This window comes from Nothobranchius furzeri, chromosome 3, assembly GCF_043380555.1.
Source record: "Nothobranchius furzeri strain GRZ-AD chromosome 3, NfurGRZ-RIMD1, whole genome shotgun sequence".
Taxonomy (NCBI): Eukaryota; Metazoa; Chordata; class Actinopteri; order Cyprinodontiformes; family Nothobranchiidae; genus Nothobranchius; species Nothobranchius furzeri.
In genome coordinates, this window is record NC_091743.1 from 48,452,216 (window position 1) to 48,473,837 (window position 21,622).

Below are 21,622 nucleotides of genomic sequence, written 5' to 3' on the forward strand. Positions count from 1 at the left end.
CACAAAAATCCTGGCAGGCTTGAGAGTTGATGGGTTTCTTTAATCAGATGAAAAATATGGAGATGATTTTTAAAAAGTACATCTTAGTGAACCAATATACACGTACAACAATATACATCTATACATCATTTAATGATGACCCAGTCATGTAACTAGCACGAACTCTGTAGGGTCTGTCTATACAGCAGAGTGCAGCTGCTGGTATTTAGATTTGATTGTAACACTGTTTTGTTAATTTATCAAGCTAAGCACAAGATTCTAAATTCCTCTATATTTTAAAGTTGTTTCGTGTCATATACATGCAGTCACCTCATCTACACACTTCATCTAGATTTGATGTAAATATACGTATGGTTTACGCTTTCCCCTTCATAACGATCCATCCCCAGCTTGATTGAGCTGCATGTCAAAAAGAAAAATGCGTGCAGATGGAAGTGGTGATGTCATGTGACCTGTAAGGATTTTCAGCTTCCTATCATTATATTGTTACTCACACAGGCTTTTAACGCCTGGTACATTAATAAGCATGCCCACCAGTACAGCATCCATATATACAGTACGACGACCAGTTTCTATGTGTACCACAGGTGAAAAGCTTATGCTCCAAAAGAAAACAAACATACATAAATACTGACTCAAGAGCATCTCGTTTGTGAGTAAAGTGAACCGTTCCATGAACAACAGGAGAGTCTCCTGAGTTGTTAAATAATCACTTTTCTAAAAGCTGCTCCATCTTGGGGTTTATGAAGGAGAAACCAGCAAACGCAGACTGGTCCATGGAATCTATGAAGTTCTTGTCGCTGTGGGAAAGCCGCGGCTTCTCACTGAGGAACTCCCGATCAAAGTTGCTGCAGTCATTTGGTGCTTTCTGTAAACAAGGTCACACAAAACTCAGCTAAAATGGTAAAACATAAGTGAAGACAACACATTATCTATAGTTTAACAGAAATGGAGCGTACCACTTTGGGTTTGAAGGGTGGTTCAATCTCCCTCCTCTCCAGGGCTTCCCAGTTAATGACCTTAAAGAAGTCGTGTGATTGGATATTACCCACTACTCCTAGCCTCTGTGTGGGGTCTCTCTCAAACAGCTGCAGAAAAGTTTGAAAGATCAAATGTTTTTATTATGGTTTAGGTAAATGTAATCCAACATAAAATACTCGTGTTTCAACAATAAAACAGGAAATAAAGAGCAAACTGAACATTTTGTGTGGAGCAAAATGAGTGTGTTGTTGTTTAGAGAAATGTGCAAACGTATTATGTTTATTTAAATATTAAATCATGTGACACTTTTTGAATTAACTCAATGCTTTATCGTGTTGGAGGACTAAATCTGAAATATTAGGTACAGACCCGCTCGAGCAAGTCCTTAGTATCTTTGTTGATCCAGCGGGGATAATGAGGAGTGTCCATTCGAATGGACTCAAACAACTCATCCTCGTCATCGCCGTGAAAAGGCGACTGTCCGACCAGCATCTCATACAACAAGACCCCAAACGACCACCAGTCCACTGAGAAGGAGTATTTCTGTCCGAGCAGGATCTGAGTTCACACACAAGGTTTCAAAAGATGTGTCAGGACGATATAAATATATCAGCAGAATTGTCTGAGAGCAGTGCTGTACCTCTGGAGCAATGTAGTCAGGGGTACCACAGAAAGTTGTGGCGCGATTCTCTCCAAACACATTCTCCTTGCACATACCAAAGTCAGCTATCTTTATGTGCCCCTCATAATCCAGCATCACATTGTCTAGCTTCAGGTCTCTGGAAACAAAACAATGTAAAAGGATATAAAAGATTTTGGACCAACACAGGCAGACGTAGCCATGTGACCCCGGTTTTGGAGCATCGCCATTGGCTACATGTGGCTTTTAGGGTACAATTTAAGATCCTGCTTTTGTATATAAAGCATTGAATGGTCTGGCACCATCATAGGAGCACAACAAAGGAGATGATTTTAGACTTCAGAAGAAACAGGGTGGAGTCAAACACTGTTTCCATCATGGGAGAAGAAGTGGAGGTGGTTGAGGAATACAAATACCTTGGAGTTCACCTGGACAACAGACTGGACTGGAGAAAGAACAGCGAAGCCGTTTACAAGAAGGGACACAGCAGACTGCACTTCTTGAGGACGCTTAGGTCCTTCAATGTCTGTAGCAAGATGCTGCAGATCTTCTACAAGTCTGTTGCTGAGAGTGTAATCTCTTCAGCCATCGTCTGTTGGGGTAGCAGCATCAGAAGCAGGGACCTGAAAAGGCTCTACAGCCTAATAACAAAGGCTGGTTCTGTTCTGGGGACGACTGTGGAACCACTGGAGGAGATAATGCAAAGAAGGATTCTCCAGAGAATCAAGAAAATGATGGACAACCCTGAGCATTCTCTTCACAAGACTGTCCGACAACGGAAGAGTGTCTTCAGTCAGAGGCTTCTTCAGTTTGGCTGCAACACTGACCGCTACTGGAGATCCTTCTTGTCAACAGCCATTGTAATATACAACAACTCTTTGATGACTTGATTATTATTATCATTCTGAGCTACTACAGCAATCAATTTCCCTCTGGGATTAATAAAATATTTTTGAATTAGAATTAGAATTTGTCAGACCTGTCCTCTCCCTATGTGCCTGAGCGCTCGCTACGGTCAGCTGACCGCTTGTTACTCTGCACCCCCATTATGAACTAAAAGGCAAGGGGGTGCTGCTCATTAAACTACCGATGATTATTTAGGTTTATGTCTAAAATAAAAGTGCATTTTTAGTAATGAAAGCTTATGAAATCAAGTATTTGTCATGTCATTTGTGAAAATGTGGATGCACGGGTTCATTTTTATCTTCAGATGCTTGAACTGTGTCTCAGTTTTCTTAACAGCCTTTTCCCGTGACTGCTGTACCACACAATGGTATTTAAACTTTCTGAAAAAACATTTGTGTGGGATTACCTAAGTGAGTTTTTGTTTTTTTACACACTGAACCTGCAGCTTAAAGCTGTGGTGCTAAAATAACAATCTAAATGACCATCTGGGTAGTAAAGAGAGCAGTGTTTTTAAGTGTAGGACGTGAGGTTGAGAACATTTTTCCTGACCTGTAGATGATGCCTTTGGAATGCAAGAACTGAAGACCACAAATGATCTCAGCGGAGTAGAACCTGCAGAAACAGATGGGAGAGACATCAGTCCCTCAGCTCTAATGGGAAGCTGCAACTATCTCAGAGGCCATCTCACTACGCCGCTGACAGCTGAACACTGGTGTCACGGCAAACCTGTTTCAGTGTACACCTGAATTATTGAGCAGAACATTTGTATGGAGTATAAGACATGTGACTAACACTCTCATAATGTGAAACCCAAAACCTTCTGTATGCTGAGAGACTAGCCCATCGCTGGCCTGCTTCTCTTGCTTTGTATTAGCAGAAACAACTGTAGCCTGAAGCAAACAGAGCCACTCTTAGTCCCACCAAACTTGTGTTTGCTCACCTGAAAAGAATCACCGACAATGACCAAATAAGCTGTCTGCATCAAGCTGCTCAGTATGTCTCACTTATTATTGATGGTAAACATCCAGTTGCTCAAACACATAGGTGTGCTCACATGTGAATAAAACAATAAAAATGTACACAAAACACCCTAAAAATCATAAAATGCAACATAAAAATAGATATTATATAGCAGAAGTAGCTTGGCTTCAGCTAAGCCAGCAGTGATGTGGGATGGATAACATTTTGTGTGAGGTTAGCAGTATTTACTATCTTAAGGAGTCATCTTAAGAGGTCTGAAGCTCTTGGGTTTAGTCTCAGCCGAGGGAAAAGCGCTGCATGATCAGAGATGACAGCTCTCCGTTTAACCGTGACAGCTCGGACAGCAACACACATCACTTCAATTAACAAAACCAGACACGCATTGTCATAAACTGATACCTAACTTCTGAAAACGTGACTCAGAACGTCTGAAGGATGTGCAGCAACAGGTGCATGGAAAGTTTTAAAGGCAACATACGCACCTGATGTTACAGGCAGGAATATTAAACATATGACTGTTACCAACAAAGAAGGATGTGTTGTAAAAAAAAAAACAGCTGAACGGTTTTACCTTAAAAACATGCAGAAAATGTCTGATAATAAGTTGTAGGGCTGAATGATCTATCGTTTTTTTAATCCAATATTGTGAGTTAAAACAACGCCATAACGTGATTGTCAAAGCTGCAGTTGTTTGTAGCACTCCTTACTGACACAGGATTTGATGCATCAACGATTTTAGACCTCCGGGGTTTTTCTATGTTGCAGCGGCAGGAGCGAGGGGGTGGCAGAGCCGAGCCCAAAGTACAGAGCTGCACATTTAGGTTATTTCCCCGTTTTCTTTTCCTTACATAGTGCTGCTACAGCCTAGCGTAGTGACCTAGACCAAATTCTTGCTTTGGAAAGTTTGGTCTAGGAACGCTCCACTGGAACCTCTGCAGCCCCAACAGCATTCTGGCTGGCCAATCACAGATCTCTAGAGGGGTTTCAAACACATAAAGAGCTGTGATTGGTCCATAATGGTGGGCCAATCATAGTGCTCTATCTGCTTAGTGAACAAATCACAGAGCTTTATCCGCTTTGTGGGCCAATCAGGGCACTCTATATGCCTGGTGGGTGGGATGATGCAACAGCGTGAAACAAGAGTATGTCACATTCATTGTCCAGTGGAATGAGGAAATCATTTGAAAGACAACGGTAGAACCCGCCCCACAACCGAGAGCCGTCAACGGAGCGTTGCCAGACTAAATAATACATTTATTTAGTCTGGCTTGCCAGGCTAGCTACAGCCGATATTAAAATGACTTTGGCCATCTGTCTCTGCCACGAACGTCCTGTTTGTGGGTGAGTGAGAGACTGACTCTCCAACAACGGAACGAGGTTTACCATATTCTTTTGGCACAAACCGTTGCAGAATTACGGTATTTCACACAACAGTGTAAAACGTGTCAGTGAAAAAAAAAGATAATGATGGGAAAGGAACCTAAAAGCTTTTTTATGCACAAAAACATACAGACAACAGACAAACACAAAAAAAGCTGAGACGGTCCCGTCTGGTTCAACTTAAACAAGACGTTGCCAAATTTATACATTTGAAGGACTCCACTGATGCATCAATACATCTAGTTTATCAAAGGATGATAAAAATACACAAAGAGAAAAACGCCTTACTTTAAATACCGTGATTATTTGCTTCACTTTAAAGGTACAAACAACTAATAGCATATAATTGTACTTTCAACAATCCAGAAGCAAACAGAGAAGCTAAAGTGTGGACAGAGAGGCGTGGCTGTTTGTTGTATCGTCTAGAATCAACACGGTTATTTGTTCTAATCTCAGACGTAGGGCTGATTTGTGGCGTTTCTGCTGGCCTGCATTTATTTTCTGCTCACTTCATTTCCGCTGACAACACATATAGGCTAACTAATCGCTGTAACGGACCAGGAATGCAGATAAAGAGAAACACCTAGTGTAGACAGCTATGAGCTGAAGTCAAAATTCTGAGGAAAAATGAACATTTGGGAGAGCTTGTTGCATTCATGATAAGATAATTAAACTACTGGTCTTTCTCCTGGAGGCTAAACGAAGCAGGATAAATACAGACTGTGATTAACTTTAGCTGTTGTTAATGTGAGATCAGATTTCACTGTTTACTAAGTGGAGAGCTGCTCCAATCATCTAGAAACCACTAAACAAAGGCTTTAAATGCATCAAAAGAATAATTCTCTGTGAATCCTAGCCCAGGACCATGACTCTTTAATTTGATTTATGTAAACTTGATTTGTGACTTTTCCAGCGGCAGCTACTGAGAAAGCTTTAAGAACGTGTGACTTAAAGACTTCACTTGTTTATAGAGCTAGAGTTTTGGACGTTTTCACACTTTCGTTTAGCAGCTTGCTATTGTTATTTCTGGAGGGATTCCAATGGTGTGATGAGAGGTGGGTGTTAGTAACCGATACCTCCCCGTGAACACACAACAGTACACAGACGCTGAGTTTTCCACTCTTTACAAGGCCTGTCTGCTACTGAACAGGAGCGAATGGAAACCAGCCAGCCTTTAGTCCATCTGGCATTCAGTACATTATGTACCAAACACACCGCGACTCAAAACCAGTAAGCATGATCTCCCTTTGAACAAAATCCCACCTAAATAGTTGAACTGATGCTGAGAGCTCAGACTTACGTGGATCTGTAAAGCTCAAAGCGTCCTTTCTCCTGAATATGAAACATCAAATCACCTCCATTCAGATACTCCATCACAAAGAACAGGTGCTCCTGTGGATAAGTTTCATCTTTAGCATCTAGAACTTCATTTCATCAGTGCTGTGAAGTGCATTTCAAATAAAGGCACAGAGGCGGCGTACCTTTGTCTGGAAAGTGGAGTAAAGATGGGTGAGGAAGGGGTTGTCCCAGGCCAAAGCCAAGACTCTCTTCTCTATCATAGTGCACTCTACATCATCATCCATCAGCACAACATCTTTCTTTAGAGCTTTTATGGCAAAATACTCTCCATGACCCTTCAGCTCTGCCAGGAGGACCTACAAGAAAGCATGAGAAACGTTGCTAATCAACCTCATAGTTTAAAAAAGCTGGTTTAAGTGTCGAGCTGGCTGGTACCTTCCCAAAGCTGCCTTTTCCTAACACCTTATGGAAGATGAAGTGGTCCACGTTGATACGGGTCAGGTGGGTGAGACGAGACTGTGGTCGAGGGGTGGAGCCTTCCCACAGTTGGCCGTAGGGAGAACCATCTAAACAAAATACCCAAACATATGAGTATTTGCTCTGATGACTATCTTGTAAAGCAAACACACGAACGTTCACTAACCGGTGATGTCAAGTCCAGCCAGTTTATTCACTTCATCGTATATTCCAATATCAGACAAGTTAGGGAGGTTAGAGAGGCTAGGGTCGGAGCGACGGGTGGAGGATTTCTGAACACCAGGGGACAAAACAGGAAGCAACACTTAAATAAGTTTAACTTGAATTCTTTCAGAGCGCCAGTTTCAGATTTAACTGCAGCAAACATATTTTATCTGATTATTTTGACTTTAACAATAATGTGAAAATCCCCAAATATTCTTTTCTGCAGCCTTGAGACTAAAGAACCAACAAGTAAACGAACCAGTTCCTAAACACCTTGGACCAGGGAGGAGGTTCACACTACGGTATTAATAAACAAGGGTACATTCAGCAATATGCAGCTCAAGTCACAATGATGTTAATATTTCAGCTCCTTATTAAACATCTAACACCAAGTAAATTATTGTAATGTATACTTTAAACATCTCTTTAGACCAGTGGCCCCCAACCTTCTTTCCTTGGGGACCCCCTTGCCGGTGTCCAAGATAAGCCAGGACCCCCAACCACAACTTCTGCCGGATTCCACACATTCAAAGTGATTACTAAAAACTTCATACAGACATACAGAGCTGTGATTATACTACTGGGGGTATTATTGTGAGTTTATAAATGTCATTTTTACAACAATTATCTTGGTAACCTCACAACCTCAGCACGGACAAATTTGGGCATACGCCAGATTGGGAACCACTGCTTTAGACAAATACCTTCTAAAATAATGTCAGTGCAATTTCATGAGAGTAAATGAGCATGAAAGATACAAAAACAGTGTAAACACCTGAATAAGGCAGATAAACATGCCAACTAATGCAACAGATTTAATTAACCAGACCTCTGAATGTCTTCAGGATATTTAACTGGGCGCTACAGGAGTTCAGACAGCTCATTTAGAAGTACTCCACTTTACTTTGCTGTGAGTTTGAACAGCTGAAGACATCTGATTAGACAAGACGCTCCGTGGTGTGTCCAGAAACTCACCTGACTGACTTGTGTTAGTGCTTCAGCGAGTAGTTTCTGATTGATGCCACAAAGGTTAGCGACTTTATCTTGACATTTGTGGTGAACGTTCATGGCACAATCTACAGACAGAAAAAAGCATGTCTGTCGGTCACAGAAACACACACATTAGCTGCTGTTTGGTCTGATCTGTAAGGTACCTGCACACTTCAGGCCTTGCTTGACGAGACCCCACAGCAGACTCCCACAGTGGTCGCAGAAGGTGGGACTCATGTAGTTGTTGGTCTTGAAACGATGGGGCATGTCGATTTTAAACCGCTCTTTTTGGAACTGTTGGGAGTAAAAACATCACCGCGGTTCTCTTCATGAGCTGTACATGCTACGTGTCCACCATTGTTGTTTGGGGCTTTGTGTTCTCACTCAGGTTTAGTCCTCAGAGGTGATAGAAAGGTTATTTTTCCCGTGTCTGTTTCTAGTTTAATAATAAAAAACTGGTCATGTTTAATTACGTCTATGCAGCTTTCATCTGGGTCAGTTGGACTTCTGTATTCCCCGCTAGGGAGATAAAGGTTAGAATGCCGATTCCTTGATGGGACGAATCTTTCCAGTAAGTGGACTGATGAAACATTTGAAAGTCAGCGTCTTTGATCCAACAGAGTGGATTAACCCCAACACCAGCGCATGTTGAGTGGCATCTACACATCATTTAAACTCCATACTAGCCCACAAACCCACTGGGCAACCCGCTGGAAGCTGCATGTTTGGCCATAATTATTGTTTGTGAGCTAAACAAACACTGAAGATCAACACTTGCAGGGTTTGCAATTAAACACAACATCTAAAGGATTTGATTTAATAGAAAGGAACACTGGACAGAAGTCTGCAGAGCATCAGTTAGATAGAAATGAACAACCGCTCAAGTGTCTCGGGTAGTTTTATCCATATTTTATTTGCTATTTGGTCCCAAACCCCTCTCTAGCCTAACATTTCCCACATGCTGGACTCACAGAAACTAAACTGATAAGGGTTTTAGACTACAACAATTACTTTGTAATTTGAAAGAAAATTTGTTTTGCTAATTTTTTCAACATGTTTTAAACGCAGCAACACAAGAACCAGGTCCAGTGATTCACACGAGAGATCTGCTAACATCTGGAGTTATTTTGGACCCTCCATTGCTGCCGATTGGAGTTTTTCACCAACAGTCACAGCCCAGTGAGGCACTGGCTTGAGCAACACAATAGAAACCAGGGCAGTGATCACAATTATTGACTTAAACAGGGAAACTGAAGTCTAACTAGATTTTCAACTACTTTTTATAACACAAATGAATGAAAAATGCATGTTTTTAAGTTTTATGAAACTAATCCTTAAATTTTCATGTTTAACCCTCCCGCTGTCTTTATGGGTGATCCCGCGAGGAAAGTTGACCATTGAGCAGGATTGATAATTTATCCCTTGAGGTCCACGGGGCAGGGGTGAGGTGGTGCTCACTCCTCACTCCTGCCACATGGACCCAAGGGATAAACCATCAACCCTGCTCAATGGTCAACTTTCCTCATGGGGTCACACCCGTTAGGACAGTGGGAGGGTTAACCAACTGACAGATTTAAATATTTATTTTGTCTTTATTCATAATGCATGAATAACACATACAACAAATGCTTTGAGCTGCATTAAACTCTGCTAATTGGTTTAACTTTAATTTTACTACATTTATGTATTTAGATTTTTATTGTCTAAGAAAAGAAATGTACACTTCTAATTTCTGTCTATAAATAAAGCTGGTTTATAATAAGTGGAGTACGTAGGTGTTAAGTGTTAAACTCTGTAATGCAATAATGATGTGTTTGAAAAAAATGCTAAAAAAATATTAGAAAAGAAAAGGAGGGGGAGTGAGAAAAGCAACTCTGAACCAACACAACTAAACACACAATAAATGTGAGACATATGGAGACGGCTCACACAAGCGCGTGTGTGTGTGTTACATACCATCGTATCCCGACTGTTGGCAGCGGTACCAGTACATCTGCCTATGATTTTGTCTATGCATTTCTTATGGATGGCTGCGTTGCATTCTGTGAAAGAAAACAGAGTTCTTAGAGAATTATTTACACCAATTAACTATCTGAGCATATGTCAAAAATATTTGTATTCACGATTAAAGCTCTAACTTTCATACATTGGCTGCTATTTTTGCTTTAGCACACTTACGTCGGCATTTATAGCCTTGCTTGTTGAGTCCCCTGTGGGAGACAAAAGGCAGAAACGAGTCAGTTTGGGATTTTTGTGGATCATGTGAGTAACATACGAATTAATCACTTGCACACCAGCATGTACAGCATGCTGATTTGTGAGTCAGTGTGTCGTAGCAAACGTTCTTTTATAATTGAGCTAAAAATCTGCACTGAAGTACAAAATTGTGCAGCCATCTGTAGCTAATGGGCATTTGTTTGCTGTTGTTTTTCACATGCTAACCAAGTGATGGATTATTTATGGTAGCTGAAAAACAAATATTCTACTTTTAATTATTTAAGAAAAGCAGAGCTATATCCATATGTTTGAAATGAAAACAAAGGTGGACATTGTAAAAACTGAATTTTTTGTTTTATATTGTTAAAAACTGAATACAAATGTGTTAATTGAAAAAGACACTTCTGCATCTTCCAATTGGTAATTTGTATGAGAAGATTCACAGTTTAAAGATGCAGTTCACTCGTTTACAAGTTGAATATGGAACACGAACATAAAAGCAACATCTGGTGTGAGGATGTTTGCCTGCTGACTGCTGGAGATAGGCACCACGCTTCCACGACCCTGCATGGACAAGCGGATACAGATAGTGGATGGATGGTCTCTAGTAGGAATGAATGCCCTGTAATAGGGATGGACAATATATCGGCATCAATATCGGTATCGGCCGATGTTAGTCATTTTTTGACATATCGGTATCGGTTCGATAAATAAAACCAGGCTGATATTAACAACCAATGTTTTCTCCATCTCGTCTCCATTTGCTTGCCTGTTTCAGAGGGTGAGGGGGGTGATGTGTGATTGTTTAGTCATGTGAGCAGTGAATGAAATCATCCCAGAACCGTAAATGTGTGTGTTGTGTGTGTACATAATAATGTAAATTCAGCTTTAATAATTTTCATTTTATAGAAAATCTGCTGATTTTAGAAGCATTAATGTCAGTATATCGGTATCGGCAAATATCGGTTATCGCCCATAACACTGATCTTAATATTGGATATCGGTATCTGCCAAACAATTTCACATCGGTGCATCACTACCCTGTAATTCATACTCTGGGTAAAAAAAAGCACTGATGCACTTGTTTCAGGAACTAGAAGTGAGCTACATCAGAGCTGCGCATCAGACAGCAGGATTTGGACTCTTATTTCCTGATATTTGGATATTTCGCCTCCGATTGGATAACAGCAACACAATTCTACCACTGACTCCGTTTGCTCTGCAACACTGATGTTTTATCTCCACAAATAACACAAGCCTGAAGGAGTTCTGCTGTGTGGTGGAGTTGCTAACGCTAATGGTCAACTTCTACTAGCAGAGATGTTCTCAACTTTCCTGGACGCTAAACCAACAACAGCCTTCCCTGTCACGAGAGAAGATGGGTGAGTCCATGAACATTAAGTGACAGAGTGACGTGGATCTGTCAGGCTTTTCTAATCCTAAAGTTTCACCATCTATTTTCTGTCAGAAGCTAATGCAGGAGATAGGTGTAGGAGACTATTTTCATGTTCAGCCTGCATGAAAAACTCAAGAGTGATGATTATAATCAGAAATAATCATTTTAAAAATGGTTTTGTCTTGAACAAGTTCAATGAGTACAATTTAGTTTGACATGCTTCTGAATGATTAGACTTCAAACTGACTGTACCTATTTATGCAGTGGTGAAGGTATTCTGCTTGGTTGAAGATGTGTTTAAAGGACTAAAGTGAAAACTGAACTCACCAGACAAACTCTCTGCACACAGAGCAGAAAGTCGGTTGTCTGAAGAATGTGGCAATGAACTCGTGGTTCTTTATGAAGTGGATCTTTGCCTGCTTGATGGCTCCTCGCCTACGGTTTATGGTAGGAACCTCTTCCTCCTTCGCAGGATTCCTAATCTCTACCGAATTTAAAATGACACAAATCGGTTATTGTACATGACAGCTTAAACAATATGTCATAAGGATTTATCTCACTGTTTATAAAAGATTTGATAATATTACAGTTGAGTAAGCAACTAAACAGAAAATATATATATATTTTTTTCCACCTGTATCCACACCCTCCAGAAAATACTGCACAGCCATCATCACTTTCCCTGAAGGATGGAGATCCACCTAAAGAGGAAACAACCTTCCGTTTAACAAAACCCTCAAACTCTGCTTCAGAGGAGAGATGGTGATGCAATGCTTCAAATCCTACCCAGAATTCAGCACGTCCGTTAGCTTTCTTGCAGCGCTCAGCAAGGACAGACACGCCCACACTGACCTCGGCCAGTGGCTCCTCTGCCGTCTTCATCAGCAGCACCTCGAGCACACGACCCTCATAGATGTGTGCATCAAAACATGCCTTCCAGGCCGGGTACATGGTTGGTTTCCTCTGAACCAGTGTCTTACCTCGTTCTAAACAGAAGACGGAAACATTAAAAAAAGGAAGAAAAAAATTGAAGAAGAGAGATGTTCACAGAAAAGGTAACTTCTGCGAAAACAAGAACACCCATGATACGCATGATTTTCTCACCTGTTCTTAAAGCTTCCTTCAACTTAATGGCACAGAAGGGTGGGTCACTTGGTGGAGGTAAGACACCCAAGTCGTACGAGTTAAAGGCAATCCTTAAGAAAGGAGCCATGGTGATGAGTGCCAGGAGCTCCTGTTCTGTGAGATTAGAGAACAAGTTGTTACCCCGACGGTCTTAACCCACCCAAGAATGCTAAGAATACAGTTACAGCTCATCCTTGTATCCATTTCATACGCCGTTTATGTTTACAACGTTTTACTGAACAATGCTACAAGCTATGATGTCAAATTATTTTTTAAGCGATAAGACAGATCTCCTTTTGTTGGTGTTCAGAAATCAATCAAAAAGGCAATCCCGTCTCCGCCCCACGGTGAAACACCTGCACCCACACTCAACATTACACTTCTGTGTCAGCAAGGACAAAGCAGTTTCTGTGAACCACACAGATTTCAGCCGCAACATTTAGATGGTTGGATCAGAATATTGTTGCTGACCATGTCCATCCCTTTATGACCACGGTGGAACCATCTCGTGCACCATGTCACAAAGATCAGATCATTTTTACTGGTTTCTAGAACATGACCATGAATTCTCTGGACTCCATTGGTCTCCTCAGTCACCGGATATCAGTCCCAGTCTAGAATCTTTGGGATGTGGACCAGAACCTTGTTGGAGCTAAGACAGATTTGAAGGCACTCCAATCCAGCGTGGTTCTTGCAAGATGTTCTTGCTAAAGCGGCCAGTGAGTGTATATTGATAGTAAAACTCGGGTGTGCAATCAATCACCCTATGTGCAGTGTACTAGTTACTGCATGCCTCATTTACTGCTTGCATAAGCTCACCCGTGCTGTAGACAGCTACATTAGCAACAGCCAGCTTTGGTATGCACAATGACTCCAAATGATCTCACATGACGGCCAAGTATCATAAGGTGTTTTAAAATATCACTTTATTTTCATCCCTCACATCTAAACCTGAGTGCACAACATCAGGCGATGTTTCTGTTTCACATTTACTTTTCTGTAATCTTTGGTGTTTCAGAAATGTCTCAGCTCATCTGTGAAGGGGTTTGCCTGTGCTACAAAGGCACAACGGGCCTGAACATGTCGCTGATCTAAATATGAGCACGCTGTGCTCCACAGTCAGCCTAGTCATATCCTAAAAGCTATAGCCGCCAACACGAAGACTGGAACAGTAAGACCAAAAAAAAAATTGGTGAGGAAAAAAAAAGAATGTGCAGAGAGCGGCAGAGAGTCGCGAAAAACCGTGTTTCTGCCTTTAGCTGTGATGTCAGGGGTTTCTGGAGTTAATCAATAGCAGGCACACTGTGTGATCGAGGGCAGTAAGTGATCGACTGTCTGCTTCATGTGCTTTTTCGATTTGTCCCATCTGGTAGGTTCACAAGTTGAGTTGAGTGCATCAGCATCATGTAAACTTTAGTCAAATTTACAAAAATCTACTTCCTTGTGTTGATCTAAATAAGAGATTCATCAAAGGACTAAATAAGAGAAGTGGCATGTGTTACTACTGCATTCCACACTGTGACCATGTGTGTTTAGTAATAAATTGTGTCTCTTGTACGCAGCGTTGTTCTCTATAATTAGGAGATAATATTTGGGTTCATGGATTTGTAACAATTTCATCAAAGCTTGGTAATTGACAATATGGGGAAAATGAAACAGGAAAAGGAAGAAATAACATGGACCATGAACATTAATTAGGAGCTAAATACAATTAGTCCTTCAGCTATTTTAGAGCTTATCTGCATTAAAGTGCACAAGCAGGTCATGGTGGATAACTCACACACAAATAACAAGAGCATGGCAGCTTTAAATCTGAGCAAGACCCGACTCCTGGTCGTGATGCTTTTTTAAGGCGAGCATGTCGGTCCATGCACCTAATTTTCTTTATGTAACAACGGATGTGGTTGGTTGTCACTTTGTAGAACACAGATGTCATGTCTCGTCTGACTCAAACAGCAGTTTGCAGCCAGATTGTCTTTGTGACAGCTACACCCCCGTAAATCATGTTTGCTACCCGTGACCCATGAGATTATGTGGCTCAACTATGAAAACCACAAAATAGTAGCTCCGTTGAGTTACGAATGAGCACATCGTCCACCACATGTTTAGATTATGTAAATGCGCGGTCAGAAAGGATGTGTGAGTTCAGTTGCTCTTATCGGTCAATCGCTCCATTCATTTTCTTTAAATCTATTTTACCAGATTCGACCTCGTGAGAATATCCAGAGGGTCTGCAGCACCGGCTATCGCAGATTACATATCACAATAGAAGGTGACACCAATGTGAATTAAAATGATCTGTTGTGACTTACCGCTTTGTCACACACAAACAAAGCGACAGACTTGTTACTATGATGTGACAACAACGCTTATGGTGGGTCATAAATCGGCAAACTTTAGCAACCGCCGTTAGGAACGCGAACGCCTGTTCCTCAACAGATGAAGACGATGAAGTAAAAAGAAAAAAAGAGCAATTAAAGTAACTTTTCTGACCACTGTCAACCCGAAAGAGTCGAACTCTGAAAAAGTTCCGACGGAACAGAACAAAAGCGCTCTCACCTCGTCCTGCACACTCAGCGTTGGCTCTTTTTCACCGCAGCTCGACGAAAGTTGCTCCTTTTTTTCCTCCTCGCTCCTTTTTTCACTCTGTGATTCTGTCGAATGAGGAAGTGTGGCGCGCGCCCGGTCGCTAGCGCTCTGCAAGTTGTGACGGTTGTGACGTTCACCTGGGGGTGCGCACACGCACGCACACACGCGGGGCGCTTCCGTGTGACATGGTGGCAAGCCGTTGTAACATATAATCAAACGTTCCTCAGTATTCTTCTTCTTTGTGAATGTTGCATGTTTACTATTCTAATTTGAGTAAAACATATAATTAAACCATAACATAAATGTAAATATAAATAAAATCTCCACAATTAAAATTGTATTTGAAAATATTTTTGTCTAGACCAGGGTTCCCTAACCCTTTTCAAGCGAGCTAATTCAGAGCTGTAATTTGACGCACAAAGTTTTTGTTGTGTGCAGAATCCAGTCTTTTGAACTATAACAAATCGGAGTATATAGGTGCATGGTGTAAGAACATCATGTGGAGCTGAGGAGGGGGATGGGGCTCCTTTAAATCTGAGCCCATGGTCTGGAGTCAGAAAAGGGTAGAACGCCTTCTCCAGGTCAGGGAAGAGGTCCTACCTCAAGTGTAGAGTTGGGCATCGAGCCTCGATTGCTATTAGTTGAAAACAGCTGTGGTCTCATTTATCAAACATTGCGTAGAATCCTTACTAAAACCGTACTTAAGCTCAACAAAAAAAATGGACTCACGCCAAGCAGCTTTGTGATCTATCAAACATGGAGTACGCACAGCTGCACGCATTCTCCGCTTCATAAATCAGAAACTATTTAGAAAGTTTCTCAGCTGCTTTTTAGTCACATCCCGCCCTCACCACACCCACTTACTGCCATAAACAGTCAATGCAAAGTGCCTTGTGGACCTCATGCATGCTTAAGCGGGCTTGTTGCAGCATTTCGATCACGACCACAGATCAAGGAAGCGCTATTTCACAAGCAGAAATTCAGGTGTTTGTGGGTGAGGTGGGGAAATGAAAGGAAGTACTTTTGCTAAACAAATAAGAGAAAACCCACAGAGAGGCACAGCGTTGCTGAAGCCGTCAATGCTGAGTTCTTCAGAGAGATCTGTGGCGGATATAAAAAAATGATCCAATCAGGATTCAATCCCCAGACTCCCAGATGAAAGTCACACGTGCTAGCCAGTCACCCAAACAGAGATCTCCCCTGTACAAGTAGCCAGTGCACATCATCAATTGGGTCACAGTGACAGGACACACACTGTCACAGACGTATGACATTATGTCTCAATCTGTCCCCCTGCTGATATTCTGCATTCCGTATTCTGCGCTTCAGGCTGTGTGTGTGTGTGTGTGTTGGGGGGGTCTTGTTCTGTGTGCGTACGAAGCGAAGCAGTACAAGTGATAATGCTGCAGGATTTCATAATTGTATCCTCCTCAGCAGCAGCACTGCAGGTGCTCTCCATGTCCAAAATGTGCGTAAGCCAGGTCCTTAGTCAACTTAAAGTTGTGCACATTTTTCCGCTAAGTTTTCTTTCATAAATCCCAAAGTTTTCGTGGAAAGTTGCTCACGCAGTTTTCCGACCCCGTTTTGTGCGTAAGCAAGCTTGATAAATGAAGCCCCTGGACTTTTCTGGTTATGTTGAAGATATTTTGCCTCTTATCCTACCTAGGATAAGAGGCAAAATATCCTTCAAAAACAAACAAATTGATTGTGCTGCAAGTCTTTCTTTTTTTTTTTCTTTCTTTGCAACATCAAAAAAATGAAAACAAATGCCAAAAATTTGCTGAGATGCAAAAAGTACAAAAAAGGGACTGTTTAACTGTTTTTATTTGTTTGTTTTATTACCAATCATGTGGCATCATGCTGATGCTTTTATTCTTCCTTAATGATGCAAATTTATGTCGCTGTTGCTATCAGAAAAATCCACGAGTAAGGAATTATGGGTAGTTCACATTATATACTGTGCTGTTGCAAACTGCATTATTTCCTGACAGTGTTTTGATGCATATTTTGTAACTTTCATTTTGAGAAGCATCTAGGAATCAGGAAACTCCCACTAAAATGGTTACTTGTAAGTTTACATATTTACAATGAAATGCTGTTTTAGGTATTTTGATGTATTTTTGAACATAAAGTAAATTCTGTCTAAACATCATTAGGAATAACCAGTATTTATAATAAGACTAGTCAGCAAAATGCAAACACCAAATTACTACGAATAATTTTTGGATATTGATTAAGTATTTTGTAGGAGGCCAGTTCAATGTAAAATAGGTTAAATTAAAATATCACTTGTACCAATTACGCAGTGGACATGCAAAGTTTGTTTCCATTAAAGCATGTTTCGTATATCCACAACATTTACTCCAAACAGGACAAATTCACCCAATGTCCAGGGCTGAAACCTAAATACGCATGAATGCAAAAGGTGATGACATTTGTCCCAGAATTAATTATTACATCTGAAATTTTGATTTTGTAAAACTATTGGTTTTCTGGATAGCTCAACTATGGCTCTTATATGAGAAATTGAGTTGCCATATAGTTGCCCTGACTGAAGTTAATCAAGGTCATTTCAGACATTATAGTACATTCCTGAAATTCTCAGCTGGGTTTAACACATGTGTTTATTTCAGTCACACATGTAGTTTTCCATTTCACCCCCTGGGTGGTGGTGTAGGTTCATCACCACGGACCTGTTGAGCACCTGGACCTGGAACAACCAAACATGTCTGAGCAGCTCTGCATATGCTCTGAATTTGCCCTAGATTGCAGTTCGGTATGTGGGGGGAGTGATTGTGTGGAAGGGGCTGGAGTCACGTGGCTGAGACTGTGGGCTGCAGGGGTAGTTTTGAGGTTTGAGCTGCACGATTTTGCAGGTGTGGAGGTGGCAGATTTTTGCTTCGGCAACCCAAACACATATACGTTTGCTCTATGGTGGAACATACTCCAAATTCTCCATATTCTTTTTATATTCCCACTGCCTCTGTCCACCCACTCTCTCTCTCTCTCTCTCTCTCTCTCTCTCTCTCACACACACACACACACACACACACACACACACACACACACACACACACACACACACACACACACACACACACACAGAGATTTGTGTGTACAAATGATCATGAGAAATAACTGATTTGTGCCAAGAGAGCTATTCTGATCTCAATATATTAAAGAAATGTTGGCTGCAGTGAAAAGAGACCTAAATAAGCACGGATAAAGTCCCCCAGGATGAGTCACAATTAAAGGCACATTTTTATATGGAACCGCCTGCTGCTGTAAAGTAAATACAAGCCTGGACCTGTGTGGACAGGCCAGGAGGACACAGATGTGTCACTGGTCTCTCCTCTATCTGAAGACTTACTTAACGAGCTGATTCTGACTCATGGCAGACACAGGAAGTCTTCAGAGGAGTCTGGGTTTGTACGAGCATTTGATGCTGGCACTCACAGACACGCCTTTCAGGCTCAAGAAACCTGGTTCTTCTTTTCTTCTTCTAGCATACGCCCACACACCCTTCCACACACAACAGCTGTCATGATGCACTATGGGATGTTAAATGCAGCTCGCAAGGATTGAAAACAGCCTGATGATCTGAAAATCTCCCCAAACATCGAGATACCTGTAAAGAAGTGTGTGTTTATGTACTTGTGCTATATGAGTGTATTTTAGGGTCAGTTCATTTAAAAAAAAAATCAAAGTTTTCTTTTTATGGGACTTTACGCAGTTCACTGGACATCAAGTTTAATTCTTTTTAAATCTGGTTTTCTACTTTTAAGGATTCCTGTTTAAACAATTTCAAATCACCTAAATTTCGTTTTATTGTAAAACCAAATTTGTTTGACGGTCAGGGTGTGGAAGTGGTACAAGACTGTAAGCAGCAGTTTTGAAGGTAACTTTGGTCGAGGCATTTTCAGTGTATAAGATGACATTAAGGTGTGAGTGGGAGTCCAGTTTTATTTTAAGAAATACTTCACAAGCTTCACAAATCAGGCTTGTGGGAGGGCATCATGATCTGAATGAAATTGTTCTTTCAGGACTTCAATATTCTCATCAGACTTGACAAGGTTCAACACAATGTTTGAGTAACCTACACTAATCCACATTTAGATTACCCACAAATAAAAATGCAGTAATGAGGACGCTGAACTGGTCTGTCGTGGCGAAGAAGGAGCAAAGCCAGAAAGCAAAACTCTTAATTCACTGGTCGGTCTTCATTCCAATCCTCACCTAATGATCATGAGCGTTGGGTAATCACCGAAAGAAAATGTTCACAAATATAGGCAGCTGAAATTAGTTTCCTTCACAGAGACAGAGTGAGGAGCTGACACTTCTGAGAGAGGCCTGTAGTAGAGCTGCTGCTCCTTCCCGTTGAGAGGAACCAGCTGATGTGGTGCAGGCGTTTGATCAGGATGCCTCCTGGGGGAGATGTTTCAGGCATGTCCTGCCAGCAGGATGCCTCTGGGTTGACTCAGGATATGCTGGAGGAGATATTTCCCCAAGCTGGTCAGGATATGCCTTAGCATCCCACTGGTGGAACCGGTGCAAGCAGCTTGGGCCGGGGGATGCTGACCCGGCTACCTCGATAACCAGACAACAACCAACAAATGAACAAAAATGTAGGAAATCCCTCACAGGAGAAGGGAATAAAGGCTAAGATGAAGAGAATGTCACAATTCATTACAACTAAATAAATAAAACATCAATGAATGTCAAAATGTTTCTTTATTTGGCTCACGTTAATGTTTAGCACTTAGGAGAACACTCAACATCAGTGATGGTGATGATCAGGTCAGCAGGGCTGCAGGGGGAAAACCTTTGTCTCCAAAAAGAGCAGCGCTGCCCAGCCACAGTTTTCTCACTAACACACGGACATGTTAGAGTCACATTTGTAGATGCATTTTTAGAGCAATAGGAACAAATTAATTTTAGAGAAAATAAAATACTACCACCCAGCCTGCACAAAACTCATCATATCTCTGAAACACGGTGGTGGTTGTGTCATGGTTTTGAATGGTTATCTGGGTTTTTTCTAACTGAGGCTGGAGTTGACCAAACAGGTTAAACCAAATGCACATATTTTTGTCAGCCCCAGACTGTCTCTTATAAATAAATTAGGGGTGGGAATAAAACTATGAATTAATAAAAACAAACACATTCAAGGCCCTCCAATTGGGGGGCATTGAAGTTCTACAGTAAAACACATGCTCTAAATAGCAATAAATATTGTCAAGCTGCACCTCTAAAAGGCATCAGAACCTACAAGATCATGCAAGCCGTTTTGTTTGCTCCAAACAACTAAAACTACAATCAAATGAGTGATCGGAAATTCCTCTTCACGTGTGAGTGTTTACTATTAGCCCTACCTCTTTTGTCACACTGAAAACAGTTTGGGCAAATACGAAGACATTTTGACAAAATAAATAAATAAATAAATAAACATGCTTAGAACTCAAATATCCAGTAGAACTTTTGTCTTTTTTGGTCTGTGTAAGTCCTTATTGCGACAATTCTCATTGGCTGACTAGCTGTCAATCTACTTTGGTGAGTAATGCTAAATTCTATTGACCCTAATGATACAAAGAAGGTGTCAGTCATCCAAATTGTCCAATCAGTCGTGGAGGTAGAAGGCTTCTGGAATAGCTCCAGCCTATGCCAGCAGCGTTTTTTATGCATGACACACAGCAGCAGTTCAAAACAATTTTATTTTACTGTTTTGAATTAGGGCTGCGCAGTGACGCAGTGGTTAGAGCTGTTGCCTTGCAGCGAGAAGGTCCTGGGTTCGACTCCCAGCCTGGGATCTTTCTGCATGGAGTTAGCATGTTCTCCCTGTGCATGCGTGGGTTCTCTCCGGGTCCTCCGGCTTCCTCCCACAGGTTAACTGGTCTGTCTAAATTGTCCTTAGGCGTGAGTGTGTGTGCATGGTTGTTTGTCCTGTGTGTCTCTGTGTTGCCTGCGATGGACTGGCTCTCTGTCCAGGTTGTACCCCGCCTACTTGCCCATTGACTGCTGGAGATAGGCACCGGCTCCCCCGCGACCCTGCGTGGACAAAGCGGGTTCAGAAGATGGATGGATGGATGTTTTGAATTAAAGTACATTTTAAAAGCAATTTTTAGAAATTAAAACAGCTTGAGTTTGCAATAATAACGTCCATGTTCATTATTTGATTCTCTGCCTCATTATTTTCTTCAGCGATTAAAATGCAGTTAATTAAGATTAATTAACTACAAAGCCTCTGATTAATGAGATACATTTTTAATCAAGTCCCACCCCTAAAATAAATATATAATTCACTGAACTGATTATCTTTATCTGCTTCAGTTTAAGACCAAATGTCTACTGATTTCTAGGCATTTATATTCAGGCAACACTGAACACATTTTTATTCTTGGTCCTTTGCAGGAAAAGTTAACAAATAGTATTCAACAAAC

General features: G+C 41.3%; 1 protein-coding gene across 2 annotated transcripts; it reads right to left on the reverse strand.

Moving 5' to 3' along the window:
• Positions 1–628: 628 nt before the first annotated feature.
• Positions 629–15,304, reverse strand: prkcda (protein kinase C, delta a). Of its 2 annotated transcripts, none has more exons than XM_054749302.2 (18): positions 15,156–15,304; positions 12,576–12,705; positions 12,258–12,457; positions 12,106–12,172; positions 11,799–11,955; positions 10,037–10,068; positions 9,815–9,900; positions 8,023–8,152; positions 7,844–7,944; positions 6,831–6,936; positions 6,623–6,753; positions 6,370–6,543; positions 6,189–6,280; positions 3,077–3,139; positions 1,622–1,760; positions 1,351–1,539; positions 960–1,088; positions 629–868 (listed from the first exon to the last, which is right to left on the reverse strand). In XM_054749302.2, exons 2-18 carry the CDS (start codon positions 12,682–12,684, stop codon positions 710–712), a joined length of 2,064 nt encoding a protein of 687 aa, XP_054605277.1. In that variant the 5' UTR covers positions 12,685–12,705; positions 15,156–15,304; the 3' UTR covers positions 629–709. The 2 variants fall into 2 exon arrangements, with proteins under 2 accessions (XP_054605277.1, XP_015815262.1); XM_015959776.3 differs by having other exon boundaries at positions 12,576–12,710; positions 15,156–15,292.
• Between the last annotated feature and the right edge of the window lie 6,318 nt (positions 15,305–21,622).